The 24,791-nt window shown below is 42.5% G+C and overlaps 5 protein-coding genes across 7 annotated transcripts; 3 read left to right on the forward strand and 2 right to left on the reverse strand.

The window, feature by feature from the left end:
- Positions 1-429: 429 nt before the first annotated feature.
- On the reverse strand, positions 430-3,121 carry LOC129599973 (CKLF-like MARVEL transmembrane domain-containing protein 8). Its single transcript, XM_055498350.1, has 5 exons — positions 2,813-3,121; positions 2,568-2,741; positions 1,744-1,819; positions 1,325-1,383; positions 430-758 (listed from the first exon to the last, which is right to left on the reverse strand). Exons 1-5 carry the CDS (start codon positions 2,954-2,956, stop codon positions 666-668), a joined length of 546 nt encoding a protein of 181 aa, XP_055354325.1. The 5' UTR covers positions 2,957-3,121; the 3' UTR covers positions 430-665.
- Positions 3,122-4,447: 1,326 nt separating this feature from the next.
- On the forward strand, positions 4,448-12,588 carry LOC129599952 (oxidative stress-induced growth inhibitor 2-like). Of its 3 annotated transcripts, XM_055498323.1 has the most exons (6): positions 4,448-4,771; positions 4,842-4,939; positions 7,869-8,221; positions 8,292-8,422; positions 9,958-10,531; positions 11,532-12,588. In XM_055498323.1, the coding sequence occupies exons 3-6, from the start codon at positions 8,125-8,127 to the stop codon at positions 12,251-12,253; spliced, it is 1,524 nt and encodes a 507-aa protein (XP_055354298.1). In that variant the 5' UTR covers positions 4,448-4,771; positions 4,842-4,939; positions 7,869-8,124; the 3' UTR covers positions 12,254-12,588. The 3 variants fall into 3 exon arrangements, with proteins under 3 accessions (XP_055354298.1, XP_055354305.1, XP_055354312.1); XM_055498330.1 differs by lacking the exons at positions 4,448-4,771; positions 4,842-4,939 and adding an exon at positions 6,841-7,179; XM_055498337.1 differs by lacking the exons at positions 4,448-4,771; positions 4,842-4,939 and adding an exon at positions 6,841-7,165.
- Positions 12,589-14,296: 1,708 nt separating this feature from the next.
- LOC129602627 (proline-rich transmembrane protein 4-like) lies at positions 14,297-16,205 on the forward strand. Its single transcript, XM_055501703.1, has one exon. It carries the CDS (start codon positions 14,431-14,433, stop codon positions 15,883-15,885), a length of 1,455 nt encoding a protein of 484 aa, XP_055357678.1. The 5' UTR covers positions 14,297-14,430; the 3' UTR covers positions 15,886-16,205.
- A 1,396-nt stretch (positions 16,206-17,601) lies between these two features.
- On the forward strand, positions 17,602-22,152 carry LOC129598917 (alanine--tRNA ligase, cytoplasmic-like). The gene is made up of 10 exons (XM_055497008.1): positions 17,602-17,913; positions 17,976-18,164; positions 18,242-18,387; positions 18,751-18,942; positions 19,020-19,164; positions 19,267-19,412; positions 19,537-20,257; positions 20,448-20,567; positions 20,637-20,918; positions 21,097-22,152. Exons 1-10 carry the CDS (start codon positions 17,770-17,772, stop codon positions 21,928-21,930), a joined length of 2,919 nt encoding a protein of 972 aa, XP_055352983.1. The 5' UTR covers positions 17,602-17,769; the 3' UTR covers positions 21,931-22,152.
- A 175-nt stretch (positions 22,153-22,327) lies between these two features.
- LOC129602632 (homocysteine-responsive endoplasmic reticulum-resident ubiquitin-like domain member 1 protein) lies at positions 22,328-24,478 on the reverse strand. The gene is made up of 4 exons (XM_055501710.1): positions 23,939-24,478; positions 23,782-23,859; positions 23,442-23,704; positions 22,328-23,179 (listed from the first exon to the last, which is right to left on the reverse strand). Exons 1-4 carry the CDS (start codon positions 24,068-24,070, stop codon positions 22,588-22,590), a joined length of 1,065 nt encoding a protein of 354 aa, XP_055357685.1. The 5' UTR covers positions 24,071-24,478; the 3' UTR covers positions 22,328-22,587.
- Between the last annotated feature and the right edge of the window lie 313 nt (positions 24,479-24,791).

Genomic DNA, 24,791 nt, shown 5'->3' on the forward strand with positions numbered 1-24,791 from the left:
AATTGGGCGGGGTAAATCACTAATACGATAGGATACGGTTTCTGAGGGCAGCTTCGATCATTTGCTTATAACCATAATGGAAATTAGATTTTCAGCTTTTCGCTATATTTTTTGTGTTTCGGGTGTACAGTGTACGGAAATCGAAGGAGTATTATTTAACTGCTACACAACGTGAATTTTCAAAACTAACGGAATGCGCATGCGCAGTTTGCACAACTGCGACGCAGTTTTTGGCTAAAATAAAATTTGCTCACAAGTATTGCAAACGATAGCCCGTCGTGCATTCTACTGATGATTACTACAAAGTACTCGTATGAACTGTAAGAACTGCTGCCAAGCATAATTCAAATAGCTACAAAATCACTTTAAGATGTTGTGCATACAACACTTTAACATAATTTCTTACGCTTAAATACGAGTAAGAGGATGCATATAAAAATATCTTTACTTTGCTTGGGCTACAGAAAACGTAGTACGTAAAAATATACACTGTTCCTCAAAACCCAGTGCTGTCAGTAAGATATTAAATGTTGCAATAATCACTTATGTACAATAAATACCAGAAAAAACCATGTGATTTTTGCGGCGCAAGAGCTCGAGTAAAGCAACCCGCCTGCGCGCTGCAGATGAATTTTAATTTGCGGTAGTGTTCCAGAAGCGGCATTTCAAACTGGTCCTTGAACTTGATTATTACGGTATTGTTGGTAATGGATGAACGCATCGGCGCTGTACAACCCGACGTTTAGAAATGCAATGATCTACAAGAGAATAAAAAGGACACTGACTAAAATAATAAACGAAATGGCTGTGCGCCCGGCAAACGGCGCGCATAGAATTTGGCTGTGCGCCCCGGTTGAATTTATTATAATTATGGTACAGGTCATTCAACTATTGAAATACGTAAATACTTAATTGTATAACTTTTTAGGTGGGACCAGATAGATGACAACTTTTCCCACCCGACCCCTTGCGAGATCTCAAACCAAAAACATTTATCATCCCTCAAAGGGCTCTAGTTGGACTTGAGGTTGCAAGGTCAGTACGCATCTGCATGCACGTACATACGGAGTGTAAATGCGCGTTTGAGCTAGGTCAGGAAGGGTACTGACACATTAGAAAATTTACGAAGTACCACCTTTAAAAAACTGCGAAGGTTTTACGTAGAACCGTGCTACAGCATTAAGAAGGCAATTTGCATTAACAATAAAGAACTAGTTGCACCAAGAGGAATAAATCAATAGGCATAAGTAGAATAAAGGAATAAAACAATGGGAAACAATTAGAATAAGAACTTTCAAATCAACTTCTCAATCGTCATACGTACACCAGCTGCTAAGTAGCGGTCATAAGTAGAGGACTTGTCGGAATTTTCTTTATTGTCACCTGCAATCAACAGACATCACATTTATAATTCCCAATTTCCCACAGTTCAACACAATTAGAATTTCACATTTTACTTGAATTATAAAATCGTTTTTTTACGAAAAACTATACTTTTAAGACGCTACCCAAGAGTGCAGTAAGGAAAATAATTCCGCGCAGTAAACCGCAGCGCAAGTATACGACAAACAACATACGAGTTAAGTCTCGTATTTCTAAGTTAAGGTAACACCAATTATATATGCATATACAAAAACTGCATTTTAGCGAAGCCCAGTTTTACTTTTTATCCCACTTAAATGAGATTCCACACTCCACCACATGGATTTCGAAACTTTATTTTCTATTGCCTAGTTTTCTTACCTATAACTGTGCGTGCTACTTGGACGCTGGCAGCTATAGCATATAAAAGGGCTGCACCGGAAGCGTAGACAAATTCCTAATAACAGAAGTAAAAGCGTATTGATTATACACGTAATTCACGTATAGAGGTCTCTCGGTGTTTCAGTAATGCAAATTTTACGTGCGGCAATATTCACTGCATGTTTATGCAAACAAAAGACTCATTACTGAACTTTTGAAACATGCAAATGCAACTGCAAAATGCATTTACTGCGGTAATACTGTTGTCAGGTCGACTGCACATTTCCACTATCCGTATTTTTGAAACGCTATGACATAGTGTCAAATATTGTATAGATGCACATACTTCCCATAGACAGACATAACATTGTTATATACTTCTATGTTTCTTTATGGAAATTATGTGCATTTATATATAATAATATGTATTTATAGCAAGATTATCCATATCTAATAATTAAAAAAATATGTGACAGCAGCTTATTATTAATAAAAGCGCAATCGTGGAAATTGCTGTTTGTTATACTTGAAGTACCATACTTTCATACAAATTTTTTTCATGGGCCGAGGATGTTTTGTAAGTATGAGACTGTGTTTCAGGCATAAATAATATTCATATACGGTAGCACCTAGCCGGGAAAGAACTACGACTGCATTAATTAGTTCCTGCAGACCGCTCAGTATGTGAGATCTTTTTATTGCTTTAATACTTGAAATTTCCAACTATACAGAGTAGCTCTGTCGATGTGGCGTTGGAATTAAAAACGAAACGAACTGTACACTGCGATCCTAGGCCTGCAATAGCATTATTATTACAAACCTACCACAAATGGCCACTGGACTCCTCCGGGAAGTGTGAATATTTTTGGCACTTTTGCGAAATGCAGGAACAATAGAGTAGTTGAAATAATAATGCACAAGATCACCACAAACAGGAAGAATTGATTCCCGGCAAAGTATGCTCTCTGGCATACAGCGCCGCATATAACACCAACCACCTACAAATGAAAAACATCAAAGTTTTCGTAGTAGTATTATACTGGCAAATTTTTCCTAGGTTCCAACGCACAATTTCCGCAATTTTAAGACATCCTGGAATCGAAATACAGTAGCGTGAATCAACGCCCATCATTTTTCTAGTAGACTGAACGACGCTAGGATTAGAACGAGCCGGCGGAGGAACTGCTGAAGAACGTGCAGGCTTGATATCCATCACACACACTGAAATCGAAATCTTATCCGTAAAAAAATATATAGCAAATCTCTTGTGATTTTGTGGTATTTCCACTATTTCGACGTATTACTGCTGCCGGAAAAACTCAGCAAACATTAGCGCTATGTGATGCCTAAACTACCGATTTCGTCTACAACAGAAGAAATAACTGCGCATACAATGCCTTTGACTATGTGCACAACCGAAGGCACTGACCGCAAGCCTGTACGGCAGTAGATGGTTTTCGTTAGTAAATTATTACGCATAGATTTCGACAATAGCGCTATGGTTTGTCACCGAGGGTGCGCGACAAACCGGTTTTACTGCTCATTCTGCTGCGTCCAAACTGCTCCGAGCTGGTTTTTTAAAAGGATAAACTTTTTACTTTGTAAGCTGTAAAAAAGTATATCCAGAATTCCATAGTCATCAAAATTAATTAGCAGTACGATCGAGTTAGCAAGACTGACCATTCGATCGCAAGCGTTATGCATATGTACCTTTATGTCGGTGAGGACATTTGGATCGATGATGCGCCGATTCAGGTAACTAACTTGTAAGGTTAAGTTTAAATCTTCTTGGCGTTGCGCCGGCCAGTCAGAAACTAAAAAGAGTGGACTACGACGCAAACTTAATTAAATACGAGCATTCGAAATTATTTGTAGGTGCGTTGGAGGAAGTCACATACACAAATACAATAGTACAGGCGACAGTACTAGTACTGGAATTTGTGGCGCAGATAAGAGATACAGCTAGCTATTGTTATGGCTATGAATTCGTAACTGCTATGAATTCGTAACTGCGTAGCTGTGAAATTCAAGCATAAATTACAAAAGCATACTTTAATGGCGAAAAAAAGTAACAATATCTATATTCATCCACTAGACAACAATTAACTCGTAAATACAATACATATCCGACCAAAATAAGAAACGCGACATCGATCCTCCACGAAAGGTCAACTCGCTGTAAATATGATTCGAAAACGTTCTGTGTGAACCGTATAAGTTCGTAATTATATAAGCGTTGGCGCCGAGTACGTTGGATCGATGTAGTCCGTAGGAGTTTGCTGTACAGCGAACGTTGTGGTTGCCAGTCATTAGCATGCATCAATTTTTGTCGCACTCTGCTTTTGATATGCGGAATGAACACTGAGCGCACAGCAAATCAAACCTGCGCTGGATGGGTTTTTAAATGTTGTTATCTCGCGTTATTCTTATTTCAGTGAACTATATAGTTAGTAGTTACAGTTAGTACTGTAAAACAATTGGGTCAGAGGGACATGGCTCAACAACAGTCTAGTCAACATCATCCCAATTCGGCAATACCCAAGACGGCATTAATTATTTAATAGTTTAAAACAGTATATTCATCATTTGGAGCGGCGGTTACCTGCAAACATGAGTGACTCACACGAGTGACCGAACCGAGACGAACCGCCGACTACGTTCCAAGCATGGTCTGTGTATACACAGACCATGTTCCAAGTCTCATTCCAAGTCTCTCGTACTGCACACCGAGACTTCGATTTCCTTTATAAAGTACAATACTAACTAGCAGCCTACTACTGTACAGTATGAATACGATCCTCTCTAAAACTAATAATAATTGTTCCACTCTGACTTTGTCGATCTCCAACTTTTTGGTACCTTCGGTTTGATTTATTAGCAGTGATTTTCCGACATTCATTCCTGATAAACCATTATTTCCGCGTATAACTTGTGGTGTTAATATTGCGCCTGGTTTGTGATCGCGACGAGGCAGATCAACGAATAACGCTTCCTGACGAGACGTACCCACTCTACGCTGTGCTTGTTAGTAAGTGACTAAGTCATTACAGTTTCCCGTTTATATTACTACAGTAGTACGGTATTAGTGGATTTCCTAGGGTCGTCGCCATTCCCCAATTCCATCACGACGCCCAGGAGCAGAAACGTTAAAAGCTGAAGACGTATGGTTCAAATTTCGTTGCGCAGTCGTAATAAGGTACGTGGGATGAGGGGCTTTTCGTACCACACCAATATGGTAGCCAGTTTCCATAGATGCTGCAAGCCTGCACTCTTACTGAATGATAATTAATACGTTAGATGATTAGAAGCTTTCTGTTGCTCTGCTTTGAAATCCATAATCATGCGCAGACGTTTTATGCTTGGCCTTCGTATGCGTTATCCAGAAATCGGAATGCGGTGCCTAGTTTATACCACTTTAGAGCAGGAGCTACTGTACAGTGTACATACAGCCTGCGCAGTGCACAGCACAGGTATAAACAGTAGGTCCTTCTTGGAGTAACTAAGAGTTCAGTACGCCGTACGGTAACCCTGTGTTTGGTTGAATTACGCCAGTCAGGGCAGGGCGCATTGGTCATCCATTTCGTTCAGGGACTACATGCTGAATGCGGAAAAATTAATCCATGAAAGCGATAAGCTTTATACTCCGAGGTAAAAAATGTCCGACCTCTAGCACAGATAGAATTCTAAGTTAATACGGTAGCAGTACCACGCTTTTGCGTGGTACTACAAAAAAACAATAAGTAATTTATTATGGTGCTCATGAATTTTACTTCCTGTTTTACACGACAGTACATACAGTATGATTGCGGTAGCAGTCGGGGTGTCCTCGGCACCTCGTTGACACCATAAGCTAAAATGTTAGGGTTGAATTTTTGGGTTAAGTGATTGATGCTAGATTTTACTGTACTTGCTACTTTCCGATGGGTTCAGTGTTCATTTCTCAGTCTCCGTTCACGTTAATGCTGCAAAGATTGCAACAACGTCCTTTTTCTTCTTGTTCTTTTTATTTTCCACTTCTATATGTGTACTTCGCGGTGGAGATACAATATTTTCTTGTGGCTCCATTTGAGACGTGCAGCTCGCACACACTGCTTGTTCATTCTTTACCTCGTTATTGGTGTCAGCCCTGATGTTTCGGCAGAACCGTACAAGTACAGATACTTCTACTGCCTTTACCATTAGTTGCATATCTATGCCAAAATTTCGCAAAAAATTTTGAATGGCAGTAGTCTGATAGATGGTCATAGCTGATGGCCTGGTGTACTATGTGCAGCTACAATCTGAATCGTATCAAATCGTATTAGTGTTGTTTACTTATAATAATTGCTTTGCGATTTGGTTGGTTAGTTTCATTGAACCGCTTAAACAAGATTCTTTTGTCCGTCTTCTTTCCAGAAACCTTTGAAATGGTTCTCGACCTACCATTATTCTTGTGTAGACGACGGAAATTGAAAATTGACTGTTAGTTTGATCGTGCATTTTTTGCCGGATACAGAATGCACTAAAAAATGAAAAGTTAATTTTGCCTTGTAGCCATTTTTTTCGCAGTCGGTGTAGAAGTGCCCGAAACCCTTAAACTTTTTACTGTGTCCTGTAGCTGCCTGGTTCAGTTTTCTGGCTCTTGGTCAGTGAGTAGGCACTAGGCAGCTTACTAAATACTACTCGTATAGGCTTTCGCTACACGTAGTGATTCACAATGACCGAACCGGTGACCACTCATTCGGGAACTATCGCGTGTTGTTGAATCACTCCGCGTTTATTTTTGGATCCCAAATTTCCGATGGTCCGGACAGACATATTTTCCAGTAAATACACTAGCTGAATGAACCTTTCTCGGTTTCTCTTCGTGCATTGGGGTTTTCCGCAGTGGAATAATAACGGCAGAAGCCACTTGCATATGACACGCATGCGCTCAGAGATCATAATCTTCGAAATTTTGGTACAATGCCAAACTGTTTAATTTGTTTATTCCAAGCCGGTAAAGTTTAAAAGCTCTCCTAGCTGTTTACCGATGAATGTGTGAGTCCTTTAAGTTTAGATATACACCACGCCCACTCTGCCGGAAGTCGTATTTCGGCTGTCCATGCCAAAATTGTCGACTGGTTTTCATAAGTCGCGACAACAGTCTGCCTTACCCGAGATTACGTAAGAAAAGTCTGCTGTATGAATAAATGTGAAGAAGTGAAGATAAAGGCCGAATCATTTGTATGAACTGCCATTGCACGTTTTGGAATTTGCAGCGCATGCAGTTTTTTTGTGAATGTCTTGCCTTACAAGTTTCTGTCGCCGACAGTGAACAATATGAGTGTCAGTGTACATCGGAATACGACGACGTTGTTTTCAATTGCACTTTTAATAAGTTCTTGAAATATCCTGTTGTGTGATTACACAAAATTTTATCGTTGATCGTCCTTAGGAATTCGTCCTTAGGAATAGGTACGTACTGTAGTAAGTATAGAAGTATCTTTGTTTGTTACGCATTTGCCGGGTTCAGTTATATTGAAGGAATTCCCGGGAAAGGCAGCAGACATTTTTCATAGAGGGTTTCTACGCTCTTATGTCAACTTCTTAGAATTTTATCAAATACCAGTGCCTTGTGTATGCCGTCTGCCGGCATCCCAGACATGCCGTGTGTGTGTGCGGCGAACTTATCGTACGGCGCTGTACAGTAGTTTACTTCCGAACAAAGTATTACTTTGTTCGGTGTTCATCATAGAACGAAAGATTGTGTTGTTAACCATTTTGGAACAGCGCAACAAGATATAAACTAACATCAAATGCCTAGCAATGACATGTCGCTGTTGATAAGGCTGTTATCGTTAAAACTTAAAAGGATTGCATGTATTCTCAAGGTCGGGTTGAGACGATAAGCGCACATGGGCCGTATTTAAACCGATCTAGCCCCTACTGCGTGGGAATATTTGAAGACAAACTATCGATTTTTGTATGCTGCGGTTGTTGCAGACGATTCACAACTGACAATTCTAAACTTTTAGAATGACTGTTCAGTCTGGCCATTAGGTTGATTCAGCACAAACGTACTGTAAAGGAAGCACAGCGCTGTCACTGCACACAGTGCTGACGGGCGACAAGTACTGTACTATCGATTTTTCTTTCCCTTTCAGAACCTATGTGATATATAAGCGGCGCGCTTTTCAAAGACTTTCCACGGGAACCATTTCAGCTACAGCGAAACGCGTCATCGTCGGAGCATTTCGAATAGCTTTTCCCCTCTATTGACACCCATCTATTTTCTGGATAGAAACGATACTCGTATATATCGTGAATATCCAGGGATAGGGAGAAATCTTCTGGTCAGGAAGTTCCTCGTGCAGTCAAAACTGGATTCGTTCAGAGGCAGCTGCTGTTTGAACTCTGCGAATGAAGACATTTGTTGTTGCTCCTGCTGTTCACGGCCATGTTGTGCCTCCTGCAACATCCGCCGTACATTCCGAGACCACCGATGTTGCTGTTATCGGTAAAGGGCGCATTAACAGGCACGAAAATCAGTAGTTGACTGACGACTGTATTGTTTTTTTCCGGATTAGGTAATGGACCATCTGCGCTAACGCTGTCCTTTATATTGAACGGAAATTGGCCATACTACAATGGAAGCCATCCGGATGAAATTATCCATGCCCGATTGAATTACTACAAGAACAAGTCTATCCTGGAAACGGTACGTGCAAGCAGCAACGTGACTGAAGATTATATATAACTGTACGTTTTACACTACAAAATTTGCAAGGTAGATCATATAGCGAACCTGCATTAGCAGCGGCTGTTTTGGAAGGAAATCGCAGAAAGAAAAATCAGATCGAAAAGTTCTGTAGAGGCACTGCAAAACGGCGGTAAACCGCAGTATTTCTGGTTTTTGGGCTTGATTTGGCAGAAATCATACGATTCATTTACAAGCAATACGAGCGGCTTTTTCAACTTTTTACATTAACTTGTTTTTAGCGTTTATCTGGTGAACAGTAATTGATACTATTGAACTGTAATGTGTGATGTATGGTCGCTATATTTGGTGGCCCCATTATATGTTCATAAGTTGCCAAAATTTACGACGGAAACCGCAACATCATGGGCGAATTTTCTCGAAAGATATGAAAACGAGTTATCTTGTAGTGGCTTGTGCGTATCGGTGAAACGTAGCCAGACACTACAGACGATAAGCGGCATCTTGTAACTTGTATTTTGTGAGTCAAGCAGCCCGTTTCGTGGTTTCCACATCGGAAGCAATTTCTGTTACCTTTGCACGAGTTAATTGAATTTTTACCGGAATTCAGTCATGCTCGTCACGTCTTGGAGAAGTGTAAATTAGCCCTGTATGACGTTGGTGGGTAATGATTTCCATTTCTTAAGGGATTCAGGTAATTCAGCGTTGGTGGATGCCTCCTGTACAGTGTACGACATGAATATTACTGGTGGGGAACTGCAGGATTATAAATTGGCTGCCCATTGATTGCCAATGACGTATTGTGAAAAATGCGGTGCATGTTACACCTCAGAAAAATTTGGCAGAAGTGTTCTTTTCTAAGATATACTCGTATAATGATTTTCTGACAAGGTCTGGTTGTTCATAGTCAGCTAGCATTCTGTGGTGACATTCCACTGCCAAATCGTTAAGATGATCAATACACAAAATCAATAACCGCAATGCACACAGCGACAGTGGCGATTATCTGCACAGCAGAAAAATTTTCATTTCTAATTGGTTTTATTATAGCGCCGGTGACGTGCGGAACGTCGCACTCATTGGTTTCATTAAAGGGGAGAGCTAAAAATACCCTTCTATCCAGCTTTGATTGGCAGTTTTCCACCGCCTTTTGCTATAGATTTGCAGGCGGGTAAATGGGGAATACTAATAGTGTTGATTAAGCATGGAAAAACACAAAATTACACCGATATACGCGGTTTTATAATTATGGATGTTCTGTTGAAACTCAAGGCGTTTGAATTGCTAATTACCCCGATGAGAATTAGGTGCACTATAAATCTGGTCAAGATTTCGTATTTAGAACTGTGAATTATTTACTCTGTTAATTAATGGATTGGCCAGAACATGTAAAGTATTGCCTTGCCTTTATGTCAGCGAAGTTCATAACATTTTATTGAAGAAACCGCTACGTAGTCCGTTATGGGAGAGCGGCTGCGACTTCTTATCTTGTAATAATATAGCCAATGGATAAAGTATGTTGTCCTGTTGTTCAGGATTTTGGTGAACTGTCTTCGGGCGTTTCCGGGCAGTCCCGCAATCTCGTGGCTAATCTCTTCGACCAGCTCCTCCACCCGTCCACTGTGTATGGGGACGTAGACTTAACATCCTGTGTCTCCTGGAAACCTGTGGATTGCAAAGTTCCTCACCTCATTCTTGGACCACATCCGCCTGGTGGCGCATGGCAAAAAATGCACGGTTCCAAGAAAGCGCTCAGTTTTAACAACTGGCTGGAACTGCCGGGTCTCCCTCTGGAAGAATGGGTGACTCGCAAGGGATGTTGCTTACGCCGGCGGTTTCCCGATAACTCCCGGCTACCCTTGGCGGTATGGAAGCACTATTACGAAGATTATCCACATGAAGTGGGACTGGAGGATAGTTTGCGGACCGGGTACTATGTGACTTCGGTACGGAATCTCGCCGCTCATGGAGACGCGGAAACCGGAGAGAATGTTACGGAGGATGGTGAAAATTTACAATATCCTTGGGAGATTAAAGGAGAGCGCATTGGACCGGACGGCGAGCCGGAAGCATTCCTTATTCATGCCAAAAAAGTTGTTTTAGCTACTGGTGAGTTGGTACTGAAAAATGCAGCACAGAACATTCTTTCGTTGTTATAATAAAAGAGCATGGGCTGGGTGATTGGTTTGAGGCTGTGTGCTTTCAACACTGCAGTATTCGAGGGAGACTACTAGCGTGAAGTCTTTTTGTGTTTATTCATCCGCGATCAAACGAGGCGTTTAGTAGGTGGAAATTCTGGTGTATATTCTATTACGGAAAGGCTCGGTTGGGGATCGATTTTTGAATGGGTTCGCCTGTGTGACCTTGAAATAGGTTTACATTTAGACCGCGAGAACGACTGGTTCTTTTGTTATATTTCCGGCTTTTATGGTGTATGTGAATCCGACTGGACTTTAACTGCATGGAGAAACCATACCGTTTAAGCTTGAACGGTATGTTTTCCTGAAAGTGACTGAAAAGTCCGTTTCCATGCATTCCCTTTGGCAGAATGTCAGCACGGTTTAAATACACAAAGCATCTTTTAATCATACTTTTACCGCTTAGAATGTTGATAAAACCGGCCATATTTACGAACTTATTTATAAGAAACGGCGCCAGTAATTTGACTAGATCCTTGAGCGTCATATGATTTGTGTACTGCTTTATCGGTGGTGAAGAACTGTAGAGTTTAGCTTTCCGGTATAATTAGGTGAGTACAGCTTTGAAATGGCTGACATTGACAGTGAATACCTGCGAGATACGCTGCCAATGGTTGTTTATTTTCACTTCCTACAATGCTGGCAGTGTGCCTCGGTGCGATGATAAGATGCGCGGAAAGATTGCTTACGATGGTAGTAATGCGTTCCTGTTGGTGCCGACACGACATATTTTAGTTCGAAGTTGTATTGTCATTGTGCATCGAAAGTTCCATAAAAATACTTATGTTAGCTGGTAGGGTTGTGATAGGTCCATTGCATATGACTGGATAAACCAGTGAAAGTGCTGAGGCATTCTTGCAAATAGACTATGACTGTAAAACATGTTTACTAATTGGATGATGTCATTGTAGGTACAGCCGAAAACCCCAAACAGCTGCACGTCATTGGTGAGCATCGCAGTTGGACAGGCCATACATACGATGACATGCACAACTTCATCGCGGACAATCTCCACTTGGACGAGCACGGAGAGAATACGAAGAAAGCCAAACGCTGCTGGTCCCGAGTCGTCATCGTGGGCAGCGGTCTCACCGCGGCGGATGCAGTTGTTGAAGCGCTAACAGCCGGCTGTCATGTCTACCACATATTCGACCCGAAGCATAGCATTCTATCCCAACTCAGTGAGCGCTTGTATCCCGATTATGCGGCCATCTGGAAGCTGATGAACGGGGAAACCCGCGCGCAGTCCACGAATTTTACCGGTCACTACACGCCCTTTCCCTACGGTCAGGTGGAGAAGATTACCAGTGAACATACCGTGTGCGTGGAGAGCCAACATGGGAAAAAGATCTGCCTGAACAAGATCGAGTTTGTGGCTGTTTTAGTGGGATCGTCACCACAATTGTCCTATTTGAACAGTGACATCAGTCGCAAGCTGCCGATCAAAGCCGGGATGCCGTTGGACTCCAAGCGCAATCCGGTGGCGATTGATCAACTGACGCACGAGAGCATTTACCAGCCGGGACTGTTTGCACTGGGGCCGTTGTGCGGGGATAACTACGTTAGGTTTATCCCGGGTGGCTGTGTGGCGGCGGCACGGAGTCTGATTGCTGACTTGACAAGGTGTCTGTGATTGATTGGTGTAACTTTCGTGTTGGAGAGATGAATCGAAAGGCTAAGTCAAAAGACAGGTGGACCGCACAGTTGTGGCTTTTTTGTATGAAAGCTGGGGGTATTTTTTGCGTGACGAAATTTTATGGGGTTTTTATTTTGTCTACGCTATTATTTATTCTTTAGTTTATTACGTCGTTGACCTGCAAAATTGTTATGTGTTATACTCTGTATTTGAACTAATGACGCTGTACTCTGCTTGCTAGTGCTGTTGAAGCGAAGATCTGCTAAAATTGTATCAAAGTTGAACATCTATTGAGTTGGGATTGACTGTTTGCAATAAAGGTTTACGAACCATCTAGTACCATTTATGCACTAGCATTCGTGAACACTGAACAAAACAATATAAGTGTACAACATGTATTGTAGCACGGATTTAACACGCTACTTACATATTTCGGAAATCGGAATATATGAAAAAAACAAAGTTATCGAACACATTATCGAGATACCGGCGCATCCAGCAAGAATACTGACTGAAACAGCTTCTCCACTAAGTAGGCAGATGAATAATCGCCAACCGGCCCCATTGCGCCTTACGAATACCTCTACGGAATACCGTGCTTTTGGACGGTTTACGGTTTTGACAAGCCCCATTTTTTTACACCCCATTTACTTGTTTCAAAGTTGATTGTTATAAAATATATAGTGATAACTGGGACATCTTTTTTTATATATGTTATTATGTATACAGTAATATTTCCGCATTAAACCTTTGCACCCTTTTTTATACCCGCATTTTTTCCATCAAAGATTGCAAGCGTTGCGAAGGACGCTAATTTATAAATCAACGGTTGCTCCGGTCACCGGTGAATCGTCTACAGGGACATCGGCGTGCCTCACGGATCTTCAAAAGCTGTTTCGCTTTCCAGTTGTCATACTCCTTGCACTTCTCAGCTTTTCGAAAGTTTGAAAATGAAATTTACCGGCAATTTGAAGCTGTAATGATATGCTTATTGTATATCTTAATTTCTTAACCTACCGATTTCATAAAATATCACAGTAACCTTTTATAATACTGTTAGTAAATAATTATAACTATAGATATTATAAGGCAAGGTTGTAACAAACTGTTACAACCTTGCCTCATAATGGTTATAATTATTTTATTTGAAATAGGAAAAAATTGCAAATGGAGGTATGCGGACTCAAAGTGGACATTAATGATTTACATTTACAACGATCAATTAAAGTAAGCTTCGTATAAGTTATAACGTATTTATCGAATGCCACTGAACGGTCGTGGCACCGGATTAGGCATGGCGCTTTTCTGCCTTATACCGGACTATAACTGGAGTGTCCTTAATAAATTACGGTTAGGTCCAGGTCCAACTGCTTTGGTTTTCCTAGTTACAATAGTAACAATACTCGTATTTTCAGTTACGTATTGGCATTGCTATAGCATACTTACATAGTAGCTTATAATTTATATGTAGCATACAGTATCCTTAAAGGTACTTCTCCTTTTTTCCAATCCATGCAGTGGGTTCATTGGGTTGTATGGGCAATCTCCAACTAGCAACGACCTCCCGGAAAAAATAATCCTATCCTAGCCTATTGCTACTGCATCAGTTTGTGACTTTAGATGGTTATGGGGAGTGGGACTGTGCGACGCGGCACCATATTTCATGACGTCCTGACTCCTGACTTACAGGCGACAGCCGACAGGCTAGAGGGCACCGCCGCTAGACGGCATACTTTTAAAAGAAATTTCGCGTTATTTTTCTGGCTGGCCAGATTCTATGGCCTATTTGTATCCAGACTTGGATATTGGACAACCACAACCTACATAGCTGATATAAACTATTAATAACCTTGAATATTGCATCGTTTGACCCGTTTCCGGTCCTGGAAGACTAGACAATTAGGTTGTAACTTTGTAAAGCGTCTTCCGCTACACTGGAGGCCACCAACCCTGGCCTGTTCTACTTGCTACTGTGAGTATGCAAGTGGCTCAGCCCCAACGGTAAAAATAGCCGAAAATGTATCAAATGGGGCAGCCAGCGCTGGATGAAGTCGTTTTGTCTTTTGTGTATTATACTTGCGCGAGAGAATTACTCTTGCTTAATTGTTTAACATTTGTTCTTTTCTTTTATTTTGAACCATTTTATTATTTTGTTCTGAAAATTCGAATGGAAGATGGATGATCTGGGGTTACCCGATATGAACGCCACAGTCTGGAACGTTACTGATCAGTTCAACAGCGAGCATGAAAGCACTGCAAGTGCAGCCAACAGTACAGCAAGCACTCCAGTGACTCCATCCCAAACAATGCTGCTGTCTGAGCCAACAACGGAATTAACACTGCTCACCTCCATCCCTCTGTTGTTATCTTCCATATCGACATCGCTCACCTCATACCGTCAGGATGTTATACCCTCAACGGCAGTCCCTCTGCCATCCACATTGCACCATCCGTCCCTTCTCCAACCGAGTCCTGGCTGGGTGCAAGCCAAAGCTGCTTTCGGTTGGACGTGGGATCTGCATATTTACGCACTGGGTTCACTGTTCGCAGTCGTGGCACTGTACAGTTTCCTGTGCATTATACAACTATGCCGTATGAATAACACAAAAGGCGTGCGTTTGTATTTCTCTTTGCTGCATTTTTTAATATTTTTATTTGGCACCAGTCGCGCGGTGTTTCTTTTGCTGGATCCCTATAATCACAAAAACCTCCTGCCCCAAATGGTGGCGGCGGTGTTTCTGCATTTATCCTTCCCGTGCCTTACATCGGCATTCTGTATGGTCCTCGCAGCGCTGGTACGCACAACGAAGATGAAACTAATGAAGGCAGGGATTATGAATACGTACCTGTTGTTGGGGATTTTATTGGGAAATTTTGCCTTCGCTATTTCCGCGGAGATCGTGGTGGATGTCTTCCTCTCCACACAGAAAATTAACGCAGTGGCCGTGGCGTCCCAGACGTATTTTATCGCGTGGAGTCTGGGACTGGGTTTAGGCTACCTGGTGATGTTTGGGCGGTTGGTCGATGCGGCGCGAGACGCTGACGGTCTGGTATTGACGGGTACACGGCGTGTGGCGGTAGCGGTGAAAATGATGCTGGCCATCGCGATGCTGCTGCTGTGTTTTGCCGGATTGCACGTCTACGGATTGATCCGGGTGTATGGATTTCTGAAGGATCTCAGCGACTTGGTTGATCCGTGGGAATGGTATGGCTTCCATGTGGGAACGCGTATAACCGAGCTGGTGCTGGCGGCGCTCTTGGCCTTTGTGGCCTCTTTGACAATCTGGACGAAAGCGGCGCGGCAGTATAATATCCCGCCGCCGCTGCCGCCCAGTCGCGTCGTGAAAGAAGAGGGTCAGGCCCGTGAGGGTCTGCTCAGTCCCGACGGCATGCGCCTGCAGTCCATCCGCAACCCGCCTCCGTCGCCTGGTATTGTGCCGAAGAATCGCAGGGATTTCCCGGTGACGTTTAATCCTGAGGGTGGGAAGGGTGATGATAGTGATTTCTTTCTTCCACAACGATTTGTGATGGCGAACAGGGCGCGGAGTGGGGTGGCACGGAAGGTGGACAGTCATCTTCTGGAGACTAATCCCATACATAATGCAGATGAGTACGAGCGGTATGGATAATGGAGAATGGCTTATGTGCGTTAAATTCCGATGCATTTATTTTCTACTTACCTTGTTTTCTACTTTACCAATAATGTTGCTTAATTTGTATTTTTTGTTGTTTTCTAATGTCTCAATCTTTTGTTTATCGATATGTGATAACTATCAACTTCTGATTGTTAACTACCGCGAAGCCTTTTAATTTTTAACTCTCCAATGCAAAGCTTTTGATTACTAACTTAATGTTTCCTACTTACTTACGCCAGTGATGCAGTTTATGCGTCAGAATCCTGTCAAATCTTAATGTGTGCATATTTTTAGACATTAAACGATCACAGTTGTGTGCACATTTGCATCTGAAACCGTAATCCGTAGTCCGGACTCCTTAGCCCGGTTATTATACGCAGCACAATCAGACAATCTATGCAAGAATTTTTAACCGGCTCAATTGTTATGTGTCGGAAGTTGTCGCATCGGGATTATTGCTGATATGTAATTGTACTGCCATTATTCCACTTTTAGCTCCAATAAAGCGTTGCTGGTCGTATATAGATAGATATATGTACCATAAGCTTTCTGCAAATAATTCAGTTGAAATACCAAGAGCAATGTAGCATTAACGGTGCCGACAATAATGTAGCGATTTGGTTGAGTTAGCTTCCGAACAGATTTGAAAGCTTTTGTGGCTCTTTGCAATGTGCAAATTCTGTAGTCACTGACAATGTGCAAGCAGTCTTAATCTGCAGTTGTACCATTCGTTTATCTGATGAAATACTGTATTCAAATTGAAAACGTGTTTGAAGTGCTCTCGTCTATCATCTACGGGAGCTCGAGCTGCCGAAAACGAACGAATTTTAAGTGATGTGATGTTTTTCGAATACGGTACACAGTCTCTACCCTACTATCTATAGTAGTACAAGCATAGAAAAGGAAAATACTGTGTACACAGTATTTTCACAGTATTTTCCTTTTCTATGGTTCAAGATTACAAGTATGTGTACAGATATTCGCAGATACAGCATACACTGTACAGTGCGATGGTATAGCTTTATTACCTAACAGAAAAATATTGAGCATATGGACTTTTGTAATTTCGCCATGCCAGCCGCCTGTGCCTTATCCTCTGAAAAAATATTTCTTTTGCAGGTTGTACAGTATTTTCATCAATATTGTATTGTATCTGTAAATTTTAATCGGTATTAGTATGTTGAGTAATACTAGTAATCAGCACTGTTGCGTGCAGAGTCCGCGAAAATAAAACAATACAAAGACCTTAACAGCTAGCAATAATTTTGGATATTTTTACCGAATCGAAAAAATTCTAGTTACCGTAGTACTTACCATTACTGTAAGTAAATACGCAATACTATTCAGCTTGCAGCTGACCAGAGACTGTATGCAATTTTCTACGCAACCTTGCAAGAAACGAAAGATTTTCAAAATTAACCAAATTTTCAAATAGCCTTAAAACCCAAAGGTTTTCACATAAGGGTAAAACGTCTCCGTTAACGGAGTTTGGCTACTGTAGTTGCAATAATAATAATAATAATAAAAATTAGTTTAATCTACATTTGTGACTTACATATGCCCCTAGTTTAATTTTTTTGAACATACAGGACCCGCGGAATAATAACGATATCGCTACCGCCTCGCAAAGCGGCTACCTTAATATGCCGCGTGCACCGGCTCGGTGCTGCAAGCGAAAACTGCAATGTCGTCAGCACCGTCATCGGTCGAAGCCCTGATTTTCAGATAGGCCCAATACGAACTTGAAATAGAAATTTGATTAGAATGCCCATGATGAAATAATTTTTCCTGATTTCTGTATTTAAGGAAGGTACAACCTGGTTTTGTCCAGTTTTTGGATAATTTTGATAGTAGTAAACAAATCACCCGAGGAACATAATGCCGGAAATAAAGAACGCAAAAGACGTGCGCCAGGCCTTTGTGGACTTCTTCGTGGGGAAGGAGCACACATACTGGCACTCGTCCTCTGTGATTCCCCTCGACGATCCCACGTTGCTGTTCACGAATGCCGGCATGAATCAGGTACAGAAGATAGAACGTTAGGGATGACCATAGCCTGCGTTCAGTCAACTCCTTGCTTACAGTTTAAACCGATTTTTCTGGGCACCGTCGCTCCCAACAGCGACATGTCCCGGCTGGTTCGTGCGGTGAACAGCCAGAAATGCATCCGCGCCGGCGGCAAACATAACGATCTGGACGATGTGGGCAAAGACGTCTATCATCATACGTTTTTTGAAATGTTGGGAACGTGGTCATTTGGAGATTATTTTAAGGTACGTGATGCGTGGCATTCGTTAATCGTTTGTGACGTTTTCAGGGAAATTTGCAGAGTTCTTGATCTGTTTTGCAGCAAGAAGCTTGTTCTTGGGCTTGGGAGTTCCTCACGGGTTATTTAGGATTGCCAAAAGACCGACTTTATGTAACGTATTTTGAAGGCAAAAAGGAACTGGGATTAGAGCCCGATAATGAATGTCGCGATATCTGGCTACAACTTGGGTAGGCAAACAAAATATGCCAAATTTTACCGCTGTTAAGTATAAACTTGTCGTTAGATTGTTTATCGTTAATAAGTATCGTTACTATTGTAGCATTTTTGGTACACTAGTATTAGCCCTTTTAATATTTATTAAATTATTTTTTATTTCAATTTTTGAATTGAAAATTTTATTTGAATTTCATATTTTAATATTTTATAATATTTAATAATGTTTTGTTAATGCAGCTGTTTCGTTATGATAAATCAGTCATACTGATACATAAGTCATTGTCAGTCTTGCTTCATTTTCTTGAACGATTCTTTACATTGATTCGCTTGTAGTTTGAATCCTTTGGATGCATTACTAAATGCGCTCTCGATAGGTTGCCTGCAGATCGTGTGATCCCGTTCAGCATGAAGGAGAACTTTTGGGAAATGGGTGAAACTGGTCCGTGTGGTCCCTGTTCCGAAATTCACTTTGATAGGATTGGTAACCGGGATGCATCGCAGCTGGTTAACCGTGACGATCCCGATGTGTTGGAAATCTGGAATCTAGTCTTTATCCAATTCAACCGGTAAGGTTTCTATTGATACTGTAAACCCACATGGGCAGCTTGTGAGAACGAAGGGCTCAGTTGACAATCTTTTGCAGTGAGCCAGATGGTTCGCTATCGCCTTTGCCGAAAAAACATATCGATACTGGAATGGGTTTAGAGCGCTTGGTGTCTGTTATTCAGAACAAGAGGTCCAACTATGACACGGATTTATTCATGCCGATCTTCAAAGCCATCGAAGCGGTACGAATATACAGTACCTCGGTTTTATTGAGCGAAATACTAGTGGCTTCCTTGTGCAGGTTATTTCATTACATCAAAACTGAATTAAAAAATTATTTCCAGGGTACTGGAACTCGTCCATACTCTGGAAAAGTTGGCGCCGAAGATACGGACAAGATAGATATGGCTTATCGCGTTGTCGGCGACCACATCCGCACTCTTGTTATTGCATTGTCAGACGGCGGTCGTCCGGATAACGTGGGTCGTGGGTAGGTAAAACGATGAGTGTTCATGTCTTTTCTCTTTGTATAGCGCTTTAAATGACCCACAAATGATCTAAATGCAGTTGTCAGGAACTGTAGATCTGTAGATGGAATCTGATTCATTCTGTAGTTATGTGCTTCGCCGTATACTGCGCCGCGCCATCCGTTATGCATCCGAAAAACTGAATGCCAAGCCAGGATTTTTGGGAAGCTTGGTGGAAACTGTCATCCAGCTCCTGGGTGATGCCTTCCCGGAAGTGCGCAAAGACCCTGCGATGGTTAAGTTAACAATCGACAATGAAGAGACACAATTTCTTCGCACACTCACACGCGGTCGACGCCTTTTGGAGCGCACCATCGGCCAGATGGGTGACGGTAAAGTCTTACCCGGTGACATTGCCTGGAAGCTGTATGATACTTACGGCTTCCCAATTGATCTGACCCAGCTTATGGCTGAGGAGAAGGGTCTTTCTGTGGATATGTCCAGTTATGAGGAGGCGAAACAGAAAGCTGTTCTAGTCTCGCAAGCCCAGAGTGTCGTGGGCATTGCTAAATTGGATCTGGACGTACACGCTATTGGTGCGCTGAAGGACAAGGGTGTTCCGGTGACGGATGAGACCCCGAAGTATGCGTATACATATAATAATGGCGTGCCGGCCCCGCAAGTGCGGTATCAGTTCTCGGAAGCCACCGCCACTGTGTTGGCCATCCGAGTGGAGAAGGGCTTTGTTGAGGAAATGCAGGGTGGAGAGTGTGGACTGATTTTGGATCGCAGTAATTTCTATGCAGAACAGGGTGGACAAATCTTCGACGAGGGGTTTATCGTTCGTTTGGGTGCTGACGGAAATGAGGTTAGACGCATTATTTTTAAAATTAATTTGAATGAAATTAGAAGGATTTTTCTATGATGTTCCATCTTTCGGGTCCGAATTTTCCATGTGGACACATTCTCCCTGAGTTAATACCATTACGTAGTCGCCTAAACCCTTGCTTGCATAATTCATGCTATGGAAGCCACCGTTTTTTCTTAAATTTTTGCAGGATAACAGTACGGAATTTCAAGTGAGCAATGTCCAAGTGCGTGGCGGATATGTATTGCATACAGGAAAACTAGATGGAGTATTGAAAGTGGGCGACAAAGTCAAATTGTTTATTGATGAAGTAAGTTTTCGTTAAGGATTTTCATGAAATTCATGTCTTTTAATTATGAATATAACGAATATTTCAAAGGAACGGAGAAAGCTGGTTATGAACAACCACACAGGGACGCACATTCTGAACTACGCTCTGCGAACCGTGCTGAGTGAAGATGCCGATCAACGCGGCTCATTGGTAGCTCCGGACCGTTTGCGCTTTGATTTTGCTGCCAATGCTGCCATGACGGTACCACAGATTAAGAAAACAGAAGAGATCGCCCAAGATGTGATTGGAAAGAACCAGGAAGTCTTTGCCAAATTCGCTCCACTGGCACAAGCTAAAAGCGTGAAGGGACTTCGTGCCATTTTTGACGAGGTAGGCTTGTTTGTGTTACCTGCCTTGTAAAAACTTAATAATGCAAAACTAGTGATGTACCATCTTTCGGGTCCGAATCGCGTCTGTGGACATTTCTCACTGAAGTTCTTTGATTTAATATTTATATAGCTGATTGTATTCTGTTAGTTTTTGCTGACATTATGTTTTGTTGTTGCAGACGTATCCCGATCCAGTGCGCATTATCAGTGTTGGTGTACCGGTTGATGAATTGCTGGCCAATCCTGAAGCCGGTTACGGTTTTCAGACGTCTGTAGAATTTTGTGGTGGCACCCACCTGCAGCGCAGTGGCCATATTGGTGACTTTGTAATTGTCACCGAGGAGGCCATCGCCAAGGGCATCCGCCGTATTGTGGCTTTGACGGGACCGGAAGCGCAAAATGCTCTGCAACGTTCCAGCACCTACCGTGCTCGGGTAGACAAAATCCGTGGAGCCAAGAGCTCTCAATACGTTTACAGAACGTTATTAGGAGAATTGAATGCCGTTTTTGAGGAGTTGGCCCGTTCGACCATTCCAGTGTGGCAAAAAGATGAAATGCAGACGGAATTGACTAACATCAAAAAGGAGCTTGATAAGAAAGATAAAGAGTCGAAAGCAGAAAAGGCCCAGAAAGCTCTAGAACACGCTAAGGATTTGGTCGGAAAGGAACCGGATTCGAAGATCAGGGTATATCGTTTGGACCTGGATAGCAATTCTAAGGCCTTGGATGCGGCTGCCAAGCAAATCCGAAGTGTGGCACCGGATGCCGCTATTATGGTCTTCAGTGCTGACGAGGATGAAGGAAAGCTGCTCGTTTTGTCGTCAGTAAGCGAGAAGGACGTGGCAAAGGGACTAAAGGCCAACGAATGGGTGCAGCAAATTAGTTCACTGATTGGTGGAAAAGGTGGAGGCAAGGAATTGTCCGCGCAGGCCACCGGAAGTAACGTGAAGGCTTTGAACCAGGCCATGGAAATGGCTAAGAAATTTGCTGAATTAAAACTGAATGGATCTTGAATGAAATTGATTTTTTTTAAATACAATTTTGGGTTGTTAATACAAGTAACTGGAATTTTCTAGATTCGGCGTAACTCGTTGCTTGTCTTTTACGAAAACAATTTTTTTTAATTTGCCAGACTTTTATGTTGCTTTGTTCGTGCTGGACCGCGCAATGTACTACTGTTCTCTCGCTGTACTCGGTGCACAATCTTTGGTTAGCACATTAAAACTACGGATGTTTGTCTACCTAAGCACCGGATTCTTTTTTTTTAAATCGAAAGGAAATCCATTGCCAAGGCAGAAGAATTTCGTGGTAAAACTTTTAGTCAGTCAGAGAAACCAGTTTATGCTGAGAAATAAAAGAACAGGAGGTAAGAACACAACTTACCAGGATTTCTAAGAACGCACCGAGTGGCAGCGGTTTCGCTTTAATATCAATATATACAGAACAAAGCATACCGAATTTGTTTTAACACCGATAAAATAAAATCTCTGAACGTAGGTAAGCAAATTAATACGATCATGTAGGGAACCGATACTATCAGATTATCAACTCTCATCACTTCAAAGTCATACAACACAATCCGTTGAACAATGCATACACGTAAAATAAACACAATTCACCCATCATTATTTGACTACATACGCTTTTCTAATCAATTTGCGATGCGACAGCTACACACCATTGTTATCAGGCACAAGCGAAGCTAGCAATCCGGAAACGAAGTTGACACATCCACCCCAAAATCCTTGTGCCGGCTGATTAGGCGTCACATTGATTATACTCCGATCCGCATTGTTACCAGCCATGGCGGGGTCCACTGCGCCTTCAGCTGCACCCGGGACAGGTGGGGCTGCCGGCGGCTGCTGCTGTTGTTGCTGCCGGGTACGTTCACGCCAGCGGCGAAAATCTCGCACCGTATTGAACAGCAGGACCAGAGCGAATATGGCAAAGGCGGAGAAGAAGCGTGCCGTCGATGAGTACAGAAAAATAATGAGAACAAAGAGCAGCACCCGCAGAGATATGTACATCCAGTCCAACACATCCCTGTGTCCGGGGGCATTAACTTCTTCAGCTCCTATTTCCTGGACAGCTGGTACATGGGCAACCTGTGCGCGGTGAATGCGGACAACAGCCACTGCTGGTGCCCGATTGGGCGGATGGGGTGCTGGGGCAGGGGTAACTTGTGCAGCGGCAGGACCTGGAAATTGGTAGGGAAATCCGAACGTATTGAAAGGCATTGGCATCATTCCAGGCATCGCTTGGCTGCAAAAAATACAACACATCACGTCAGCGTTACGCAATCTCAAACAAGCTGGACTGTTCCCACTAACAGAGACCCATATACGTGTATTTATATTTAAGTCTTAAAAGAAAGATATTCGTACCGCATTCTTAAAAAAACTAAATAGTACTTACTACCATAGCAGAGCATGGTATGCCCCAAATGCGCTCACAAATCACTGCGCTCACTTAACTGAATTTACCAGCACAAATTAACAAGGAATATTTGTAGATGTCCAATTACCTCATGTGGTGCATGTAGCTTTGAATGTAATTCTGGTATTCTTGCACCATCTGATCATTATATCCGAATCCATACTGATATGGCGTCCACGCGGGTGGCACGTGCGACGAAGTATTGGCTGGGGCTTCTTGTGCGGGCTGCTGTACATGGCGCTGACGCAATCCGTCGGATTCAGTCACATCAGGGGCGGCATGCTGTGTGGGGGTTTCCTCTTGAGATCGCGAATGTACCAAATGCAAAACTGGTGGAAAACCTTTCGGGACCTTTAGAAAACAAAAACAATATATTAGAAAATATCTGGCAGCAGCAGTACCTACAATCCTTCAACTAGCCAACTTACCGATTTAATGCAATCCTTCAGCAGATGATCATCGGTCAAAATCCGTCCTCCAAAAATCAACTTTTGCGCTTCGGCTCTCTAAAATAGTCCACAGTCATACAATAAAAACAGGAAAATGCTACAAAATCGCTTCCCTGCATGCGAGTACTGCGCTTACTGGTTTTCTGGGCAATGTGTCTTCCAAGTGCTTTTTCAACTGTAATATAGTCCACGACGGCAATACACTGGTGGAGAAATCTTCTTTTCCTTCCCCAAACGGCACCTTTATAACAACCGGAACGTGCTCCATGATTCCACCAATTAAATCAAAACGAATAGAAACGCAGGTGAGGGGCTCCAAAACTCCCGTAGGCCGTGGCCTAGCTAAATTCCAGCGCGACTCACCAACCACAAACTCACACAACAATTACAGTAAACTGAGTAAAGACGCAAACTGAGACACCCACGCTTCTCAAGTGATAAGTTACAAAGATTACAAAGGATTAAAAAAAAGCCGTAAAACTACAACAATCGTAAAATCACTTTTCACTACAGAAATTATTTTAGAATCTGGGTAGTACTCGTACTATTAGCGTTTCACACAAATCACGTAAAACACTAAACAGGGTAAAAACTTTCGTCCTTTCTGGGATCTCAAATCAGCGTGCCTTTCGAGCCAACTTTCACTTTGAGCGGAAATCGTACGCTGATTAGAAACAGGAATGGCAATAGCTAAGCGATAGAATGGAATCAATGGATCAGGTGGGCTTCATATGCAACCAATTGGGTAGCGGCACGTAAAGGAAAACCCCGCCCCTTTATTGGTTCCAAGATTGATGGGTGAAAATGTTCGTACGGACTACGGAATGTCGTCATATGTGTTCGACGGGCCTCGGCTCGACTAAGGACCGGCTTGCCAGAATCGGTCTGAAACCGGGCTACACCACAAACACTTGTCGCGGCGTCGCGCGACATTTTCCAATTCCCGACGTGTTGCGGTGTTGAAATCAGCGTTCGTAAACCAGTTTCTC

Source organism: Paramacrobiotus metropolitanus, unplaced genomic scaffold (genome assembly GCF_019649055.1).
Source record: "Paramacrobiotus metropolitanus isolate TYO unplaced genomic scaffold, Prichtersi_v1.0 Parri_scaffold0000004, whole genome shotgun sequence".
In the NCBI taxonomy this organism is placed as follows: Eukaryota; Metazoa; Tardigrada; class Eutardigrada; order Parachela; family Macrobiotidae; genus Paramacrobiotus; species Paramacrobiotus metropolitanus.